This window comes from Miniopterus schreibersii (assembly GCF_964146895.1).
Source record: "Miniopterus schreibersii genome assembly, chromosome: 20".
Taxonomy (NCBI): Eukaryota; Metazoa; Chordata; class Mammalia; order Chiroptera; family Miniopteridae; genus Miniopterus; species Miniopterus schreibersii.
In genome coordinates, this window is record NC_138122.1 from 16220364 (window position 1) to 16242416 (window position 22053).

General features: G+C 36.3%; 1 protein-coding gene and 1 long non-coding RNA gene across 6 annotated transcripts in view; one reads left to right on the plus strand and one right to left on the minus strand.

The window, feature by feature from the left end:
• Positions 1–2174, plus strand: part of LOC308549616 — a 68179-nt gene extending 66005 nt beyond the window's left edge. The window contains exon 4 of the long non-coding RNA XR_013997770.1: positions 2095–2174. This is a non-coding gene — a long non-coding RNA (uncharacterized lncRNA). The remainder of the gene's footprint in view (positions 1–2094) is intronic.
• MTMR3 (myotubularin related protein 3) overlaps positions 1–22053 on the minus strand; it is a 107922-nt gene that overhangs the window by 43501 nt on the left and 42368 nt on the right. For all 5 annotated transcript variants that reach the window (XM_081122501.1, XM_081122500.1, XM_081122499.1 and 2 more), the window contains exons 2-5: positions 10705–10757; positions 6949–7033; positions 2109–2198; positions 1593–1709 (exon numbers count right to left, since the gene is read on the minus strand). In XM_081122501.1, the coding sequence (XP_080978627.1) occupies positions 1593–1709; positions 2109–2198; positions 6949–6951 (210 nt within the window). In that variant the 5' untranslated portion in view covers positions 6952–7033; positions 10705–10757. The remainder of the gene's footprint in view (positions 1–1592; positions 1710–2108; positions 2199–6948; positions 7034–10704; positions 10758–22053) is intronic.

Genomic DNA, 22053 nt, shown 5'->3' on the forward strand with positions numbered 1-22053 from the left:
TACTCTTGCACTTTGGGGCCATCTGGGATGGAGTAAAATTTCATCACACTGCTCACAATGGTGTGCAACTAAAAACTTAAAGAATTGTTGTTTTTAATCTTCATCTGAGGATATGCTTAGAAAGAGGGAGGGAGAGGGGAGGGAGGGGAGGAGAGACAGACAAAGGGGGAAGAGAGAGAAACATCGATTGGTTGCCTTTTGTACATGCCCTGACCAAGAATCAAACCAGCAACCTTTTGGTGCACAGGATGAAACTCAACCAACTGAGCCACTCCAGCCAGGCAAAACTTATGAACTGTTTATTTCTGGAATTTTTCATTTAGTATTTTCAGGCCACAGTTGACCATGGCTAACTGAAATTGCAGAAAGCAAAACTGAAAAAAAGTGGGGGACCACTAGATTACTGTCATTACTTTCATAGTAGCTGGTGGGGAATTTCTGGTTGCTGGGATTTTATGAGTTTCTATCCTGTCCCCTCCTATGACAACCATGCAATTCCAATAGTGCTATATGGTATGAAAGCACAGCATGCCTCTTTCCTTGATGAATCCAATGTGTATTAACAGCTCATGAACAGAAAACTTATGTTAACAGCTATGATAGTAGCCCAAATCTAGAAGCCAGAATGAATTCAGGCCACAATGGCTCCTGGATATAAATTCTTAAGAATAATAAATACTACATAAATAATAAATGCTGACTATAAAGAAAATGACAGCCATTTGAGTCTTCTGACCAAAAAAAAGGAAAAAAAAGAATGTGATGGAGTTGGGTAACTTTTCAACCACTAAATAAAATAAACTTAAGTGACAGATTTCAAAGAATCCCAAATGAACCTCAAAATACACAATCTGAATGAAATTACAGTCCTGAGCTTTTAAAAGATTGTCATAATACCCTTCTCTGTGCTAGAACCAAAGTACAGAAAGGCACAATGCTGGCAAGTGAAGAAGTAGGCATTTATTTGGTGGAAGTACTCGTAATTTTTATGCCTTTGTGGTGACAGACACATTAACTGAAAACTATTAATAATGGCAGTGTACTGCAAGAATCAGTTCACTAAGAGTACCCTCATAACTATTTTAGTAAATGCACTCTTGGGAATTGAGAGCCATCCTTTTCTTCAGTAATACAGAGTCCATTAAACAAACAATGTACTTAACATCTATACTCATACCACTATGAAGCCATTAGACTAGCTTCATTCTATAATGATATACTTTGAGCTCAGTGCAGACTATCTCACATTAAGGTCCAGAAAATTATCTCAACTGAGGCAGTAGTTAACTATTAAAGATTGAAGAATAAAAGTCTATACAGCCTTTGGACCCTTATAAAACTTATGATACAGCATTACCTAGGGCAAATCAATTCAGTGTTAATAAACAATGGACACCTCAGCTAACAACTACGAGTATCATTTCAAATCAAACATTACAATTGCTTGCTAACCTAGTGTCACCTGGGTACTAAACTGAGAGAAAAGCAAAGTACATGGTGTTTTCACACCCAACCCTGTATAACACTCCTCTTTGAGAACATTAACAAGTTTGATGTCCCTTCTCCATCTACTTTAGTTGGTAATCACTTACATTAACAAGAGACTCCTTGAACTTGATATGAAGTCTGTAATTAGAAAGGGCAATGATGGCATCCTCAGCACGGCCCACATACTCTGTGCTTTCTCCATGAAGTTCAAGGAAAGGAACCTTCAAAATGGAAGCAAAAATCCTTCAAAGTTCTGAAGCAATAAATCAAAGTCTTTAAACACAGGTCAGGTGAATGGATGATAAATCCTGTTACTCAAACTTAAAACACCATACATAAGTGGGTAAGGGACTTAAGACACTGGGTTTATATCCACGTAATTCGAATATACCTAGTTATTCAAATTCTAGACTACTGAAGGAATGACAGATGATCATCTCAAACTGAATTCTCAGGAAATAAGTCTAAAAGATGTTTTCTGGTTTGCATTTCTACTATGTGCATAGTTTAGGAAAAAAAGATATATATTATATAGTACATTACTTCAAACTATTAGCTCTGCTACATTATTACCATGATGCTAAATACTTATTTTACAATCAACAGTGGCCTGTAATTACCTGAAGATTCTCATCCTCCCGGATCAGCTGCTTCCTGGGAAAGATCTGATTGGCCTGGATGCACTCAAGGCTGTGCCGAGTCTCTTCATCCTGAAAAACCCAAAACCTTTCATTTCAAAACTCCCAGTCATTCATATTTGGTTATTCTGCCATGTTTTAATAGTGTAATCACAATGATAGTCTGGTGACCAAAGTTAACAGAAGAAAAACTCAAGAAAAAAATATTCATCCCCAAAAGTGCTCCATCTGATATATATTAGGCTCCTCTACTTAGAGAGCGTTACTGATGCACACACACACACACACACACACACACAAAAGAACGAAGGTTAAGAGCATTTATATTAAGCACTAAGTTGTTAGGACATTACATGTAAGAGAAACCAAGATAGAGTGGTTTTGTTCTTTATCACCTTAAATTCTTATTTTTGAAAGATACATTCTGAATTATTTAAGAATGAAATGATGTGATATCTTCAATTTGTTTCAGAATAATTAGAGGGGGAAAGGTAAGGGGGAAATGAGTGGGGCATAGATGAAACAGGATTTCCATGAGGGATGATTGATGAAACTGGGTAAGTAGGGGTTCACTATACCACTGTGTCTACTTTGGTTATATGTGTAATTTTTTTCCATAACAGAAAGTTTTTTAAAAATGCAAAGCTTGCCTGGCCGTTGTGGCTCAGTTGTTGAACGTCGACCCATGAACCAAGAGTTACCAGATCGATTCCCGGTCAGGGCACGTGCCCAGGTTTTGGCCTCAGTTCCCAGTGGGGAGCCTGCAGGAGGCAACTGATTGATATTTCTCTCTCTATCCTTCTCCCTTCCTCTCTAAAAAAAATAAAAACTTTTTTTTTAATGCAAAGCTTAAGAACTGAATTTCTCAAACTGAAAATGTGTGAAACATTATCCTTCGCTTAATATGTCTTATATTACCAGGATAGACTTATTTCTGTTAAGGCAATTTTTTAAAAAGCAGCAATAAATTCTAATCTAAATGGCACTTGAACTAATTATAACTTGTATTAAAAGGTCATCTTTTACATTATGAAATTTTATAGCATAGGAAGACTGGAGAGAAAAGCGATATAATGGAAAGTCCAAGTGTAAATTATGATGCAAGGGTTCATTAAGCCATATGGTAGCCAGAAAAGGACCAGGTTCCTAGGGCATGAAGTCTAAACCACCAGCAGCAGCAGCACTAGGTGAAGGCACCATGCCCACCATCCTGGAGCTGATGAGCACTTTTAAACATCACATTTTGGTAAAGAAAAATGTAAGTTGTTTTGAAAGAATTTACGTTGGCTACAATGAGGGGGTGTGAAAAGATAAAGTGAGGGTGGTTCGATGAGAGGTGCACGGTCTGTAAGGAAGAAATATTACTTTTGATTGGTTACCATTAACGGTCCTGTAAATGTAAAAGAAGTATGTGTCTACCCATGTAAAATAAGTATGTGTCTACCATTTTACTTTTTATCCAATCCCAGAGGTTTCTTTGCTTTGCTTTCTCTTGCCTCCCCCTTTTCTATCACCAGTGGATTTCATGTAACCCAGCTAAGTCTCTTTTGATTATAATCTATAAAATAAGGGGTGAAGCTGCCATTCTCCAGAGCATTCTCTCAATCCGCTGAGATTTTGCTTCCCGGCAAAAACCTGGAGTTTGGCTCAGATAAACTCACAAAAACTCTTCACAGGTTTGAATGTTTCTTACATTCGCAAACTAAAGAGAAAATATCTTAGGAATCTTGATTTTAGGAAGATTTTTCTCATAAACCAATAGGGAACAGGTAGAAAACATGGGGAAAGGCTTTTTAAAATTATGACATAAAAGTACATTGTAAACATGCCTTCTCAGCATCACATTAACTTTTTAACTCACATAAATGTGTGTCCTAAACTTTTATTCTCTTCAAGATCATTTCACAGAGGTACCCATTATTTCTTTGTGACTCCTTGACCTATTTTACTGACCTTTTAAATAGTATAGAATTGAAATTATGTAACAGGCTTTAAAAAAAAACTGGACGCTATAATATCATTTCATTCTTGCTGATGCATTCACTTGAGTGCTAACACAGGCCAATGTATATAACCAAAGCAACTACTGAAAACTGAAAATGGAATGATTTTCAACATAAGAGACTGAAAATTAGGTTGGCAATGCAAAGACACATTTAATCCCCAAGGATTTAACTAACATTAGGAAAAACTACTCATTGACTTTCTAGAAGGATGATGATTCAAAAAACATTACGTGGCTAACATAAGTTGAATTAACTGCTTAATTTCTTAGTTTCTGAGCTCCATATGTAAAAAAAGGAGGCCAAACTTCAGATAGAGTAAGGATTTGGAAGGAAACAAAGGGAAGGAAGAAACTAACCAAGTGCTGGCGTGATAAGAGGATTGGGAAACAAATTTCTCCTAGGTTACAAGCAGTATTTTATTAGTACTAGAGAGAATATATTCCATGATTTCCTGGTACTGCCGGGAACACCAGGCACTGTGGAATCTGGCATTCTTAGTCTCCACCAGCTCCATAAGGTCAGAGCAGTCACCTACAAAATCTTGAAAAGAGATCGTTCATCATGGTTTCAGGCTAGTTTCTGCTACTGGCAACCTATGCAGGTAAGAAAGGTGAGTCTACACTTCAGATGGCAAGTCAATATTAGAGATAAATATTTAAAGAACATGGGGAGCAGAGTCAAAATGCCTATTAACTAAATTCAAATATAGGGTTCCAGGATAAACACACACACACACACAAAACTACTCCTAAGAGTGAAACGAAATGTGCGCGTGAACATTAGCAAAATGTAAAAGTGAAAGTAATTATCAGTCCCACTGTCAATTCCAGTCACTATTCTTAAAGCTGTTATTGAAGGTCACCAAAGATACAATTTCCCTTGATATAATGCTTGAGATGTTTCAAAAATAATACAAAGAGGTGGGGGTGAGGGAGTAAGAAGAAACAAGTGTGGCCATGAACTGATGATTATTGCAGCCAACTGATTCATATGTAAGAGTTTATCATTCTATTCTTTGTATAGCTTGAGATTTTTCATAACAAGACATGAAAACATGTTTTCCTAATGCTTAACCTCCCCAAAAAGACAGGCTTCAATCTCATATAAGAACCTGTAGAAGTATGAGAGAGAGAATGTTAACTCAAATAATTAGAGGTATGCATTTTTTTAAAAAAAAAAAAGGAAGAGAAAATTCAGAGCTTCTGAATTCTCTATACAAAAAAATAAGGGTTAAGGACATATAAGCTAAATGCTAAACAACAGAATATATTAATTAATATTAATTAAATCAATGGTTCAACTTACAAAAGTGATATGGCATAAGATGAACATAAGGATTCAATGAATCAACATGGGAAAATTTTTAATTCATTTAGTAATGAGCAAAATAGAAACTTAATTACGTTTTAACTCCAACTATATTAAACAGACATAGGGACACTGGACTAGTTAGAAATGAATACAACCACAGGGTTTGGTAGTAGAATTGTAAATGAATATTTGTAAAAACTTGTTATAAAGCTGCTTTATGAAAAAAAATTTTTTAAAGATAGACAGCCATGCTGCTCCCCAACTACTGCACAAAGAAGCATCTCCAGAGCCCAGTATGAAGACTGTCTGCAGGGTACCAGAAACCCCAGCAGCATAAGGATGAAGACCACATTGTTGCTAGCTATATGGAATACAATGAAGGACAACCCCTCAGTAAAGAACAGAGCTGCCTTAATAAGCTCATCTGCTATTCATTAGCACTGGCAAATATACCATATAAATATTAAGAGAACACTATCAATTCATTAAAAACTCTGCACGAAAGCCCATCAAATATAATCTAGAGAAATAACATTAAAAGTTCACCTGTGTTTAGGTCTAAGATACACTGTTATGCCCATAAACTAAGAAAAAATTGGCCTAACTTGAGATGGGAGCAGTTACCTTTCTCCTCCTTTTAATATGACATTTTTGCACAACTAGTTTTTCTGTTTTAGTTTGTTTTTTAATTTTGAAAAGCATTTTCCATCCATGTCCCTAATGAAGCTTGAAATTAACATGGCCTTTTCAATCCCTTCTTTGTGCACCAGCAAGAAACAGTTTGCATCTAGGAAACATCACAAGGTAGAAGCAGGACAATATCACAGAGGACACCATTCTTTTTTAAGCCTTAAAGCACTATTTACATATTCTCAGGATTGATAGAAATGTGGCTGACTCATTGCTGCACCTTTTCTGCCTGGACTAGGCCTAGGTCCTAAATGGCCCACAAATCACTGAAACGTCCATTAAATGCCCTTTGTAGTCAAATATGTGGGCAGGGGTATGCAGAGCTGCTTCACCTTCTTTGGTATAAAAATACTGCCTTAAATAGAATGGGGAAGGTAGGGAATTGCTTCTATCAATAGATAAATTCATAAAGAATATGTGTGTATGACCATATCATAACACACACACACACCCACCCACCCACCCACCCCCGTTTTTACTACATCTTGCTTCCTAGAAAAGGAATAAGAAACCTAGAGTCCAAGAATCATGGCTTTTAGTCTTGACTCCATTTACCACCTGACTGAAGGGAAACAGTATCTAACTCACAGAATTAAAGCTAACAGAAATGAAATGGTTTTAATACAACAGAATATTCTATAATTATTATTAAGTAAATAATAAAAGAATCGAGGTGAGAAGAGAGTTCTGGGAAAGCAAAAGTGAAATGGCTTCTTACAACAAAAATGAGTAACTATGGATATATTAATGTTCATTTAATTGTCAGGAGAGAGTTCAATTCCAATTTTCTTGTTATTTGCTTGTTGTTCACTTACCATGACAGGAGGCCCAGATTAGGAGGAGAGATCCTCGTCCCTTCTTCAGCGTCTGGCAAAGCTTTTCTTTCCTTTATGCCTGGATCTTTAAAAAGAGGAAAGAAAAAGGGACAAAATTGGCAATTTCCCCCTTCTTGGCCATACCCTAATTAAAGGAACTGCATTATATATAGACCCAAAGACCTGACCAGAGTCAGCCAAGAAAATGTTAAGTATTACCCAGCCAATTCTCACTAGTCATGCAAACTCCATATGCCTTTTGAAAATCCTCCTGGATTTTGGGCAAAAAGATAACACGGGCTCAGATTCCTAATATTGCTAGTAATATGAAAAATGTTATAAAGTTTGGATGAAAATAATAAAGCAATAATAATTAAAACAGCCTGGCCGGGCATGGCTCAGTGGTTGAGCATAGACCTAGGATCCAGGCGATCGGGGTTTGATTCCCGGTCAGGGCACATGCCCAGGTTGCGGGCTGGATTCCCAGTCGGGAGCATGCGGGAGGCAGCCAATCAATGACTCTCTCATCATTGATGTTTCTATCTCTCTCTCTCCCTCCTTCCTCTCTCTGAAATCAATGAAGATATATTTTAAAGTAATAATAATAATAATAATAAAAACAAACATGTAAGTACAAAAACAATATTCTTGTAATATTATAAAATGTTTTATCTGTAAATTCAAAATAGATCCCCCTATCTGTGGGAACCAAACTGGCTTAATAGGCAAAATATGAAAAAAAATTCCCTTACTGTCCCTATATTCTATACTCACCTGAAAATTCACAGAAGCTATGCTAACACCTTTACCAGGTTTTTTTGTTGTTGTTCTGTTTGTTAATCCTCACCCAAGGATATTTTTTCCATTAATTTTTAGAGTGGAAGGAAGGGCGGGGAAGGAGAGAGAGAGAAGAGCGAGAAAAACACCTATGTGAGAGACACACATCGACTGGTTGCCTCCCACACATGCCCCGACTGGGGCAGGGATCGAATCTGCAACCCACGTACATGCCCTTGGCTGGAATCAAACCCAGGATCCTTCAGTCCCCAGGCCAACGCTCTATCCACTGAGCCAAACCAGCTAGGTCCAAGCCCTTTTTAAATTATTAAGATATTCCATTACATACAAGAATTTGGATAGGACAGTTCCTACCACTGTCCTCTTTATACACATACACACACATGTGCATGCACATAGTACATACACACATAGTTATTTTTTCTGAACCATTTAAAAAAGTTGTATACACCATGCCTCTTTACCCCTTACTACTTCGGAGTATACAGTACTTTAATCTACCTTCTATATTCCAATTTGGTCAGCCAACCCAATTATATCCTTTATGACTTTTTTCCCCTCTATAAAACATCCAGTTTAGGATCAGATATTCAACCTAATTGTCATCTCTTTAGTCTACTTTAATATGGGGCCCATATTATATTAATTCAAATATGTTTCATGGCATCAAAATTAATTTCATCACCTCTCATCTTTCGCTCCAAACCTAGACCATGTTTCTTCAGATAAGAATATAACACTTTTTCATTCTATTTTGCAAATATAAGTCTTAGATGTTTTATCTAAAATTAATGATTCTCAAGCTAAAAATCCATAAACATTTACATTACAATGGCAATGTAAAAATTAAATACTGCAGAACCAAATAATATGTTAAGATTGCATTTCCTTCTCTAAAGGTCTAACATGCAACCTGCTGAACCAAATGAAGGATAAGATTCTTATTCCAAGCATCAGAGTTAAATGATTTCTCTTAATATATGTATGAGATGTGACAGCTAGGATCTAGCAGGCCTCTCTGGGCTCCATCATCAGTACTACCCCATGGATGTGACTTCTGAAAAATTTTTACAGACGTAAAATATCTTTTAATCTTCCTATTGAACATGGTACCTCATCTTTCAGGCACTTGTTAAGGAGAATTTACTCAATTCTTTACTCAATAACTAAAACTTACACTTGCAAACAGTAACTCAACCAAGTGAGATACTGAGAAACGAACTACAAGGACACAAATTATGTATACTATATAAATCCTTCATATACAAAAAGATGGGGAAAAATGGCACCATGAATCAACAAGATTATAACTAAGTCCTAGTAGAACAGAATCTATTCTTTGTTATTCTTACCAAAAAACCCCAAAACGTAAAAACAAATTTAAAAAAAAATTCTAATTTAAATGAAATTATAGTGAGAAGACACTGGTATCCCAGGACTCAGGAAATGTTTATGTAAATTGACAATTCAAATAGTTCTTACCTTCAAGGCGTTCACAGTCTTATGGGGGCCACAAACAGATAACCAATAAGGCAGTGTGGGATAATAGATACAGAAATAAAACTCCATGGGGATATAAAAGATAGAGAACTGAATTCTGATCCAGGCACTCAAGGAAGGGTTTATAAAACACTGGAGCTTTTAATAGTTGAACTGGTCAGATTCGGAGCTATTGTGACAAAGAGGCAACAGAAACAGCACAACAGAAGAATAACCCCCCCAAAAAAGCACATTGGAGAGTATGTGAGGAACAATAAGCAGAATACTGTGACTATAGCAAAAGGTGCTATAGGTCTATACAGAAAACAGGTGACTAGATGTTTTAAAAATCCACTTGTAAAGAGCCTAAAATGCCATGCTAAAGGTTCTGGAACAAGGAAATGATTTGGATCTAAAAATTTAAAACCAAAGCAACAAATTCTTTTCAATAATATTAGATTATAATTTCCTAAATTAAACAGATGGCATAAACAAGAGGCAGTAATAATGATTAGGTAGTAATAGATACACACAGGTCTATGAAAAGGACAGGAATGCCCAGCCAGGGTGGCTCATTGGCTGAGCGTCGACCTATGAACCAGGAGGTCATGGGAATCTAACCCAGTTGGGGCACATGCCCAGGTTGTGGGCTCAATCCCCAGTGCGGTGCATGCAGGAGGCAGCCAATCAATGATACTCTCTCATCACTGATGTTTCTATCTCTGCCTCTCACTTCCTCTCTCTAAAATCAGTAAAAAAACAACAACACATATTTAAGTAAAATTAAGTTTAAAAAAAGGACAGGACTGGCATTAATATCCACACTGAAGACAGAACTAACAAATTTTTAGAACTTGTTTTCTAGTTAAACATCAAATTAGTGCCACTAAGTCTAGTAATGTGGCCTTGGTTTTCATACAGATATATAACAATTTAAGAAAATTCAAAACAAGAATCAAGTTTCAATTTAAAAGACCTCCACATTATTAAGGACTGTCTATTTTAAACAAAAGATTAGGGTTACAACTTATTTAATCTCTACTTATATTGTATTATGGCACAATTATATATGAAAAAAGCAATCTTGCTTGAGTCCTACTGAAACAAACAACATGTTTAAAGGTTTAACATTAAAATGTAAGAGCGCATCTAGCCCGGCCGGCATGGCTCAGTGGCTGAGCACTGACCAGGAGATCACAGTTCAATTCCCGGTCAGGACACATGCCTGGGGTGCTGGCTCTATCCCCAGTAGGGGATGTGTAGGAGGCAACCAATCAATGACTCTCATCATTGATGTTTCTTTCTCTCTCCCTCCCTCCCTCCCTCCCTTTCCCTTCCTCTCTGAAATCGACATAAAAAAAGAGCTCATCTAAATAACTGTATACATACTGTGTACGTGGACAAACATATCCCCAAATTAATCTGTAAATTCATTTTACCTGCCTCAAAACAGCACAGTTGGGGGGAAGGGGGACTTACCAAATGAAGTTTGTCCCAAGAACTTTTTCTACTAGAAGGTTTCACAAGAAAATCTGCAAAAGAAAAATAGGGTATTTTTTTATTGTGTAAAAATACTAAAGAATCAAGTTAAGCCACTTAGATCTGCCCACAAGACTTTTCTCTACAAATTAGAATGCCAGGATAATACATTATTTTTAAAACTGGTACAATGGGGACTATTTAGTCAACCGCATCCAAACATTTTATAATGTTTAACTGCACACAAAATGGACCCAATCAGGCCTCGGCATGCCTTCAGAAACTGCAGAACTATACAGGCAAAACTTTCCAGGAATCTACAGCTACTCCTATTTAAACGTTTTCCTCAATCAATAAAGCATTTTGATGGCTTCTCAAGTAAACCTTTGCCACTACAGGAACAAGTACTTTAAAAAACTATGACTACAAGAGATCTAGGATTAGACATGATCGTTTAAGGTGTTTTAACATACAATTAGCTTCTACCAAGGAATCTCTCTCAGTATTGCAGACAACTCATCTTTTTGGGCTGATTACATGACACGAAGTCACATGTGTGAACAAGACTACATAAAATACCCAAATCCTAAAATGAAGGAGTCTATCAGCACAGCACATTATTCCCCTAACCTCCAGAAATTTTTTTTTTCACTGAGTAAGAACCATAAAAGGAGACCCAACCCTGCAATAATAAAGTGTCCTAACCATTTTACAAGTAGTATTTTTGGCTCTCGGTAACTTTTAATTTAAATTTTGTAACTCATGCCATATTAACCACACACTATATTGGAAAGGAAATAAAGCTATTCATAATATGCAACTTCAGATACAAACCATATTAAGAATCAAGATTGGTCTTATTAAATTGTTTAACAAGGTACAGCACGGTACAGCAGGAAAGTTGGGGGAATCTGTAAATCTCTAGGACCGTTTCTTGCTAGGGTATAATTTTTGCTGAGTATCTGAATACTGAAATACATATTATAAATTTTTTCCTTTATACCATATTTAAAAATTATGTCTATAGAACCCAGGTGAGGTGGTTCAGTTGGTTGGAGCATTGTCCCGTACACCAAAAGGTTGTGGGTTCAATTCCTGGTCAGGGCACATACCTAGGTTGTGGTCCAACCCCTGGTTGAGGCTTGTATGGGAGGAACCCATCGATGTCTGTCTGTCCATCTCCCTCTCTCCCTCCCTCTCTCTTTCCCCCCCCCTTCTACTCTCTGAAAAGCAATGGAAAAAATATCCTCAGGTAAGGATTAAAAAAATTTTTTAAATGATGTGACATAGGTCACTGTAACTCAAGAATGGTCAGTACTACAAGGTTAACCATCCAATGACATGCATCAGCTCAGAATTCAGAGGGACAGCCCAGGAAGGCTTCACAGAAAATGGAGAATTTCAAGTGGATCTTATAGATCGGGTGGGATTTAGGTAAAGAGAAAGAAGGGATGGGAATAATTCAAGAGAGGATGGCTAGTAATACTACAGTGGCAAGAAAGCACAACAGTTTTGAGAAATAGAGAATAGGTCACAATATCAAGAGTGTTCAGGAAGAGCAGAAAGATGGGACAACTATGGACTTTGAATGCCAGGATGCAGAGTCTAGATTTCATTCAATGGTGGGAAACCAAAAGATTCATGAGCAGAGAAATAATAATACATAAGTGGTAGTGTTAAAGAGTAGATAGCAGCAAGTAGACTGGTTTGGAGGGGGAAGTCGCTTAGGATGTTCCTGGACTAGTAGCTCAGATATGAATTGTTTAGAGCTCAATATCTCAATGATAGTGAAAATGCACAGGAAGACACCAAAGTGAAAGCATTAATTGCTTAAACTTGGTAACTGATTAGGAATGGACCAAAAAAAAAAAAAAGGCAGAGCAAGTTGTCAAAGATAACTGCAAAATTTTAAGGCCTGTGGCAAGTAGAAAAAAGGACAGTATCGTTAAGAAATAAAGCGTAGCTTCCAAGGAAGCAATACCAGCTATGATATGCTGGCTTTAAAGGTGCATCCCAAATAGATGTATGTCCAGCAGTTAATAAGGGGGGAAATGGCATTAAATTCAATAGGTCAAGTCTAGTGGTAAGAATAAATTGATGGTGCTAGATTTAATTCAAAGAAATTACTATATCTACTGTAAGAATAATCCAATATGTTTTAGAAATTGCTTGATAATTTATTCTGTTAAAGATATGAGAAGTCCATTAATACAGAAGTGTTTGTATAAAGTTTCCAAAGGTGTAAAGTTCCAAGAGGTGGACCAAACAACAGTTCAACACAAAAGGTTCAGGCAGGTCTGCTGCAATGACTCTTCTTCTCAATAACTATCACCCCAAGCCACTTGTAATTAGACACTTTAGATTGCTTAGATTTAACATAACCACCCCAAGCCACAATCAAATATCCACTTGGTTGAAAACAGTGTGTCATTGTGAAACATTTCCAACAAAAATTTTAAACTGCCCATGCTTCTTAGGCCTATTTGCCAGATAAAGGCCATGTGTCTGAAAGAAGCTCTCTGGTGTCCCAAGTTACCTTCCCTTAAAACCAGCAGGTATCCCATGATATCTGTCACATATACCTCAGAAAGTAAGAGCAATTATGTCTGGGTAACCTTGAATATTCATATATTTGAAGACACAGAATGTAAAGTGGTTATGTTAAATCTAAGCAACCTAAAGTGTCTAATTACAAGTGTCTTAAAACACATTAATCATTAATGAACAGATGGCCAGGGAAGTGGGGTGGGGCAGGGATTAACTATGATCATCCTTAAGTTTCTTCTCTAAAAGGGGTAAAAAAATCTGAAGTTATCTGAAATAAGAGGTAAAACTTTTACAGTCACATATTACACTATGGATAGGATTTTATCTATTATAAGAGAAAACTCTGAAGAATAAAAATTAATATACTTGAATATGTTATCACTGTGCAGCTACATTAGAACCTACCACAAAATCCCTTTATGGAGGATAATGAGGTAATGACCAACAGGAAGGGCATGGAGTCCCAGAGAAAGCCAAGAATGGAATAGCTTATGTGATCATCTGTATGCCACCTACCATGTCAGCTACAAGGGCAAAGAGGCACGCCCATTTGGACCATTTCTACAATAAAAGATTCCAAACTACAAAATGTTTCGGGGAGCAGGGGTGACCGTGGGGGAAGAGTTAAGCAGTACTTTTTTTGGCTACGGTACATTTTAACTTCAAAAGAACAAGGGAATATTTTTTGCATAGTCTTGTCTCATTTCCAAATATAGGGTAATTAAGAGTTCAAAACATTAAGACGGAACATTGAATAATTTTAAAGGAATTTTTTATTTTCTACATTAAAAAAATGGTTTTTACACATACACTACATATTAAGAAATATTCACAGCAAACTTGAATGCAGGGGCAATGTAAAATAATTCAGAGGTGTGAAATTTTATTTTTATCTTTTAATCCTAAGGATATGTTTTTATTGATTTTAGAGAGAGTGGGAGGGGGAGGGAAACATCGATCTGAGAGAGAAACATAGATCGGTTGCCTGCAGCACATGCTCCGACCAGGGATCAAACCCGCAACCTAGGTATGTGCCCTGACTGGGAATCAAACCTGCAACCTTTTGGTGTATGGGATGATGCTCCAACCAACTGAGCCACCCTGCCAGGGATAGAGATGTTAAATTTCAAGTAGCTTCACAACTGTCACTACTTTGGGCAAGTTTTTCAGCTTCAGAATGTCCTCAATTATGCCTAATAACTTTTCAGATATCTGATGGATGATATGACCTTCCCAAACTAGAATTCTGTGGTATGCTGCGTAGGATTATTCCATGATGGGAGGATGATTTAATTACTAGCAGTAACCAAAACCCAAGCATTTATCGGTTGAATAAAACTACTGTGGCTTGGTCTTACTCCCTGAAGAGGAGCCCAAACCTCAGGTTTTCTAAAACCTTTGCTGTTGACGTGAACTATAAATGAAAATAGAAACAAGGAGAGTTCAAAAAGTACAGATGCATTCACCTATCCTAAAATCATTGTGGTAGAGATTCAATTATTTGACAAATATTTTGGGGTGATAGGCATTCTAGGTACTGGGGGTGCAGCAGCAGAGCTGCAATCCTAGTGTCAACTGTAATATTTTCACAGGGCTGAATGCGCTCAGTGTGATTTTCCCCCTATTTATTAGGACCATACTTTGAAAAAAATAAAAAGGAACAGTAAATATGAAAATTAGGTAGTATCCGGATTTAGTGAGATCTCCAAACAAGATTTTTTTTTTTTAAATCACCTATTTTCTACCTCTTTTGAGAACACTAAGTAAAGCCTGAGTTTTCAGGGATCCAAATGCAAATTCATGATTGGTGTACTGTATTCCTCTGCCAGCTGCAGGACACAGATAAACAGCTAAAACAGTATCATTTCCTAAGCAAAAGCCACAGCCTTCTACTTGAAAAACAAAATCCAGTATGTTGCCAGAAACCATCAGCTGAACCCCATGTTATAATCACATTTCTGTGTCAAAAAGTCTTTTATTGCCTCAGTTTGGCTCAGTGGTTAGAGTGCTGGCCCACAGACTGAGGGGTCCTGGGTTCAACTCCAGTCAAGGACACGTACCTCAGTTGCAGGCTCGATCCCAGCAGGTCACAGCGTGTGCAGGAGGCAACCAATTGATGTTTCTGTCTCTTGTCCCACCTCCTCCCTCCCTTCCACTCTCTGAAAAGCAATGGAAAAAGTATCCTGAGGTAAGGATTTAAAAAAAAAAAAAAAGTTTTACTGGTAATAAGTCTCTTGAATCAGCAACACTTGCGATAATGTTCACTATAACAAGTAAAATCTCCATTTCTACAGAGGATGACCAAAAATCAGTCTTGGTAATTCTGTGACCACATTAGTGGTTCATTCTATTTTGGGGGGGAGAGGCAGGAATGGAGACAGACTTTTTTTTTTAGTGTGGGAGCTATTCTGAACACATCCCTCAAAGGAGGTTCTGCAATAGAATTTCAAATAATCGGATGGTGATCGATACTTAAAATCATGTCTTCATTTAAGTAGCTGAAATACTGACTCAAAATGTGAGAAGTCAAAAGCAAAGTACTGTAATTGTGCTCTAGCATTTTTAGATATTAAGATTTGGCTGCACTTCAGATGCACCTTATTGCTTTTTACATCTCAAGTAAGCAAAAGGAAGCCCCCAACTATGTTCTCAGAAAAGATAAACTGTGATCAAAGTAACTTGAGCAAACTGGCTTTGTACCTTTTAAAATCACTTATTTTACAAGGATTTTTCTTTGAAACTTAATCCTTACACAAGGAGTAGGAAGAGGGGAAGCATAAATCATACATGATTTCTTGATGAAGATATTTCTGGTGCTGACCAAAAAGATTAAAACTAAAGATCACATGTAATCTGCTAAAAAGGGTGAATATTAAATAATTTTAAGAAAGTGTAAAGATTTCTTTTTGTGTTCTTAACTTGATTATAATCACTTCTATATAGAGCACATTCAGTTCATACTACTAACTCAGGTTAAATCATTAATAGAATTGTAAGGTATTTCTATGAATAATTTGTAATGTTATTTTCAGCCTCCATGTTCTCCATTTAAAAAAAAAAAACACACAAGGCAGCCATTATTATACCATTGAAATTAAGAATTTAACGCCTAATTTTATAAGGCAGCATTTAGGTTCACCATCTTAAGTGAAGAAATGTTCCCTATCTCCTAAAAAGAGAAAAAAAACAACCTTATAATTTAACAGAAAACAGAAGAAATACTTAAGTCTCAGTTATTTAAAAAAGACAGAAAATCCAGGCATTCAAATTAATGAAATTAAAAGCCAAGCAAGGCGCTGACCCAGTAGCTCAGTTGGTTAGAGCATCGTCCCAATACACCAAGGTTGCAGGTTCATTCCTGGTCAGGGCACATACAAGCAACCAATGAATGCATAAATAAGCGGAACAGAAAAATCAATCTCTCCCTCCCTCTAAAATCAATAAATAAAAAATTTTTAATAAATAAATAAAAGCCAAGCAAGATCATTTTATCTAAGTGCCAGAGGTAGTTCAATATTTATAATCGCTATGGAAAGATCAGAAAGAATAGCTCCAGCTAGGAAAAATATTTCCTCTTTTGTTTCTTGTACTAGTTCTGAGGTCTACCTTTGGGAAATTAACAGAAGGCAAAAATTCCTGCACACTCAATGTCCTGCTACTTGCTCTCAGTTAACTTCTGGTGAACAGGAAAGAAGTAACTTTGTTTCCCCCTGAACCCCATAGGTTAAATGAAGAAAGAGAGAGGACAGAAAGAGATAAAGAACCTTGTAATGACTCTGCCCCTCGTAACATATATGATTATCTCTTAACATGAGATTGCAGACTCTGTAACTGCCTCCTACTGGGTCAAAGAATAAAATTTTAACTGCATTTTCTTGGGGGAAAAACACCTAAATATCCAATCCCTACGCAGATGAGCAGTTTTACAACTGGTTCTCAAAAAAATTTTTAGTAAGGTTTAAATTATGAACTTCTATATTCTTGTGTACTGAACAGAAAAAGAAAACTAATCAATGAAATAGGTCGTGAAGACCAAAAATGTAATTTTTCTTTAAATAGGCAACTAAAAAATTAGGCAAAATTCAATATGCCAATTCATTTTGAAACCTGCAAATTTATACTGCTTATTTTAATATGCTTTGCTTCTGAATCCTGCCCTAAAGGAACAAAAACAGAATCTCCAAATCCCTTTCTATTTACTCCAATTCTCCCCACCCCCACCCTAGCTGCATTAGATGTTTCTTTTCTAGAAAGTAACTTGAAGGTCAGCTTACCATAGGAACTGAAGAGTATGACCATGTATAAAAACGAGCATAATTTTCATATTTTGCTTAGGTACTTGAGATGTTCAACAGCAATTCTAGGAAAAACCTACAAGTAAACTACACTAAAAAAAAAATGGCTATCAGTATTATCCCAAACCAAGCTAATCTGCTTATTGTTTATTAGTATATTAACATATTAGAAATCTTAATGTTCTTCTCTCCATCTATAAATACTCTTCAAAGTTCTGGTTCCCTCCACTCAGTTGTATGCAGAGTTAACAGGCATCAAAATGGACAACGACCAGAAAGCCGAATATAAAAATACAAATTCATCCTTTAAGCATACAATTAAACAATGAAGAGATTTGAATTTTTAGCTGCTGTCATAATTAAAAACTGTCCACTCCAGCTTGTCAATAGGTACATTCAAAGAAGAGAGACAAAATTCAAGTAGTAGAGGGTATGTGCAACAAAAAGAACCCACTCTTCTACTGGCCTAGTTAAAATTTATATACTGGCAATTGGGCAGGGGGTTACTCATATTTTTTAAAACAAGCCAATAAAAACCCAAATAACCTTCAATAACCACACATTACAATGTGGGCTTTGTTTAAAATGGTGAGTTCAAATACCTACTCTTTCAAAGCAGTTCTCCTCAATTATTAAATAGCAAAAACCAAACAAAAAACAAACAGAAAACAGAAATTGCCTTGACCAGAACACCATCTTAAGAATCCCTTCAAAACCATACAATTCAACAGATCCCCAGAAAAAGACTGACCCGCCCTTTTAAACTACTAATATTTATCTCACGTAAACAGAAGGACACATGTGACTGCCATCCAAATACAGGAAGAAAAGGAACTTCTCAGTGAAAGTCAAAAAGTAGAATTCAGCAACATGCTTTACTTAGGAAAAGGAGGGCTAATAAGAAATAAGCTTATTCGCTTATTTTTCCTTTTTTGTTATTACATGACTGCACTTAACAACTCAGAAAAACTCAGAATAGTCATGGGTTCACACTGAAAACAAAACAAAACCTTAAATTTAAAAAATTCTTAAACTATCATTTTGCTTAACCCATTAATCAGAAGGGGGGAGAGTTTGTGTTTTTTTAAAAAAAAAGCATACTGTCCAAATTACTTATATTCATACTAAATATATTAAAATATTGGTAAAGTATTCTTTAAAGCAAGATGAAAAAGTTCTCAAACATATAGCCTAACATAAATCTATTCTATGCACATTGTGGAGTATATTTTTATACATCAAAAACTTCAGTACTGCCCTGGCCGGTGTGGTTCAGTGGTGAGAGCATCAGTTCTCACACCAAAGGGTCATGTGTTCGATTTCCAATTAAGGGCACATACCTGGGTTGCAGGTTTGATCCCCACTCCAAGTCAGGGTGCAAGTGGGAGGCAACCAGTAAATGTCTCTCGCATCAATGTTCCCCTCTCCCCCTCTCTTCCCTCCTCCCCACATTTCATTCTCTCTGAAAAGCAATGGAAAAAATATCCTCATGTGAGGATTAACAAAACAAAAACAAAAAAACTTCAGTACTATTCAATTCAGCGTGGAAAAAAAAAAAATCCAAACAATGGGAATGATCGAGTTTACAATAAGCATGTGAACATAACTAATAATATCACACCTCCAAGGTCAATCTGAGCCATTCATGTATTTCTTTGCATTTTCCAAAACGAAAATAGTTTGTCCAAGAAACTAATGTCTGAGACAGAAGGAATAATGAATATATTCAAGCTCTCTGGTAAACATCAGGCCTATGATTGGACAATACATTCTGTACTTCTCTTTTTAGTGAGGACACATATATGCCAAAATGCAAAGAAATATGAAGACCTTGGGATGAGATTATACTCTTTTCTAGTAATTTACACATACTCAACGTCTAACCTAAATCCTGTATTCTACAGCATACAGTTATTTTTTCAATTACCAGTGTTTCTATGGTGTGGTATGCATACTATTGGTGATATCTGAGATGACTTCAATGGAACATAGAAAAATACCTTTCAAACACAAAAACTACATATTTACACTAATGAATATTGAAAAATCTGCATTTTGTCTCTGAGATGCGACTGAATTCAAATCATACCATTAAATTTAAATACCATTAAAAAAGAAAAAAACTTGTCAATTCAGCTATAACATGCCATTGATTTTAAGGAGCATTACCATTTGGTACACAAATACTACCCCAAAAAATCATGTAGGTAATATATTAATGAGGGGTTTAGGTGATAATGCACTATATGCTAATACAAAACCTTCATATATAGAAACTGCTACATAACTATCTTTCCTCAGGCTGCTTTATTCTCTCATTTTTCTTCATGAGACCTATTTTTCCAATCCATTATAAGTCTGAAACGATTCATAAGCATACCTGACCAGGGCCACGTCTAATAGTATCCAGTCCTTCCCCCACACAAACCATTAAGCCTGTATCTTCAGGGTTTCTGCTACCACCACAAAGCTCCTTCTTCCCCAACCCTGACTGCCACTGCTAACACAGTACCAGAGTACCAGATCTCCTCTGGACTGTCAGTATAGCACCTCCAAACTCTACATATCCTAAACAGAATCACTATCCTCCCTCCCCTATCCCCTACCGTGTCTTCTTTTTTAATACTACTCCACTGGGAATCTTAGTCTGCCTAGGTCTTTAAGGCTAGAAACCATTTGACTCCAATAACAAAATCTGATACCAATTCCCACTGCTTTCTTTGAAATACTCAATTTCCATCTTTGCATTCTGTGCTACCAGTGTCACTGCCACTTGGTCTAGCAAACTAGTTCTCACAACATGTGTTGAATTTCAATTACCTAAGAAACAAAATAACCACAGTTACAACTGAACTTACAGCAGTACAGATTCTGGTCAATTCCTCTTTTAGCATCACCTGGCATATCCCATCCCATCAACAGAAGTTTCACTAAAACATCCCTGCTCAAAAAATTCATATCCATAACAAACAACTTGAAGCTGCTTTTAAATTTTTCATGCATGAGCTTTTGTTACTGCTATTACCTTTGCCTGATTTACTCATACCAGTTTATCCATTTGGATAAATCCTATGTATCCTTTAATTCTTGTCTTAAAAACTTTCATTAAGAAAGTTTCCCTGCAGAGGTCACTGTGCACTTTCAATATAGATTTATTTTATAAGACCTACTACATCTCATTATAATTATTTACATTTCTATCTGTCCTACTAGACAGACTATTATATCCTATACAGGTCATTTTCCTACTCAAGATTTGAACCCAAGGACCTTACACTATCTGTCAATGAGAGGCATTACAATAGAGGTTATTTAGAAAGGGTACAGGTTCTGGAATCAGACTCTTTACTATGTGAATTGTGGCTCCAAGCTTACTTGTATCACTTTGGGTAGTTCACTCAGTTTACTCATCTGTAAAATGGAGATAACATTAGAACATAGACTCACTGTACTTGTGTCTTCAAATAAATGTTTGATGAATACTAATTCTAATGAAGATGGAGAACATGTTCAATAACTTCTTTTTGGATTAAAAAACAAACATAATTTAGGTAAATATGAGAAACTAACTGGGGTTTTCTATTACCCACCCATTGAATAAACATTTCAAGCACACCTATGTCTATTTAAAACCTCTATATTGTAGTTCTTACCATAAATGCAATATCTCTGTGACTTTCTTCATACCAAAAAAAAAAAAAATCCTTAGGACTGAAAAACTTGCAAGTTTCCACTACTCATTATAAACTTTCAAAGTCCAAAATTAAAAAGTAATATATGATTTTGCTGAAGCAAAAATTTTAGTCACAGGCATTTGAGGCTAAGTGAAAAGAAATCACTTAATTGAGTGAGCCAAGCAACACTGACTCTCTACACACTCTGGTAACTCTAAGAGGACTATCATAGTACCTGTCAAGATCTAGTGCATCCCTCTCAACAACAAGGTCTCCCCACAATGAGGACCTGCCCTCTCAAGGTCTCCATAAAACAAGGACCTTTCTTCTCAGCAACAAAGTCTTCCTCAAATGAGGATCTTACTCTTCTCCTCTAGGACATTCTATGTTCATTCTAAATTCCTTGCCATTGTTTATGTTATTTCCTATACCCAAACTGGCCCTTTCTCTACCAACCAGATTCTCAGAGCTCTTCTAGTATCAAGCCACTAAACTTTTACTGCATTTTTGCAAGTACACATGATTTAGCATTGTGACAACAACTGTAATATCAGTCATAAACTGCTATTAATATGTCACTTTTATATAAAATAAGGGTGGTTTCTGTATGCTTCAAAACAAGGAAGATGGAATATAAAACATATGAATATGAAAGTGAGAAGAAGGAGGTGGTCTTCATTTTCCTCTTTGATCTCTGAGGCCTTACAATTAAGTCATTCCTAAAACATCCTAAATATGTTCCATTCTTTGTGTGATAATTTTGCTTCTACGACCAAAACTGGATTCCTTTTCTGTCCTTTTCTCAACCTTTTTTTGAACTGACAAAGGAAGAA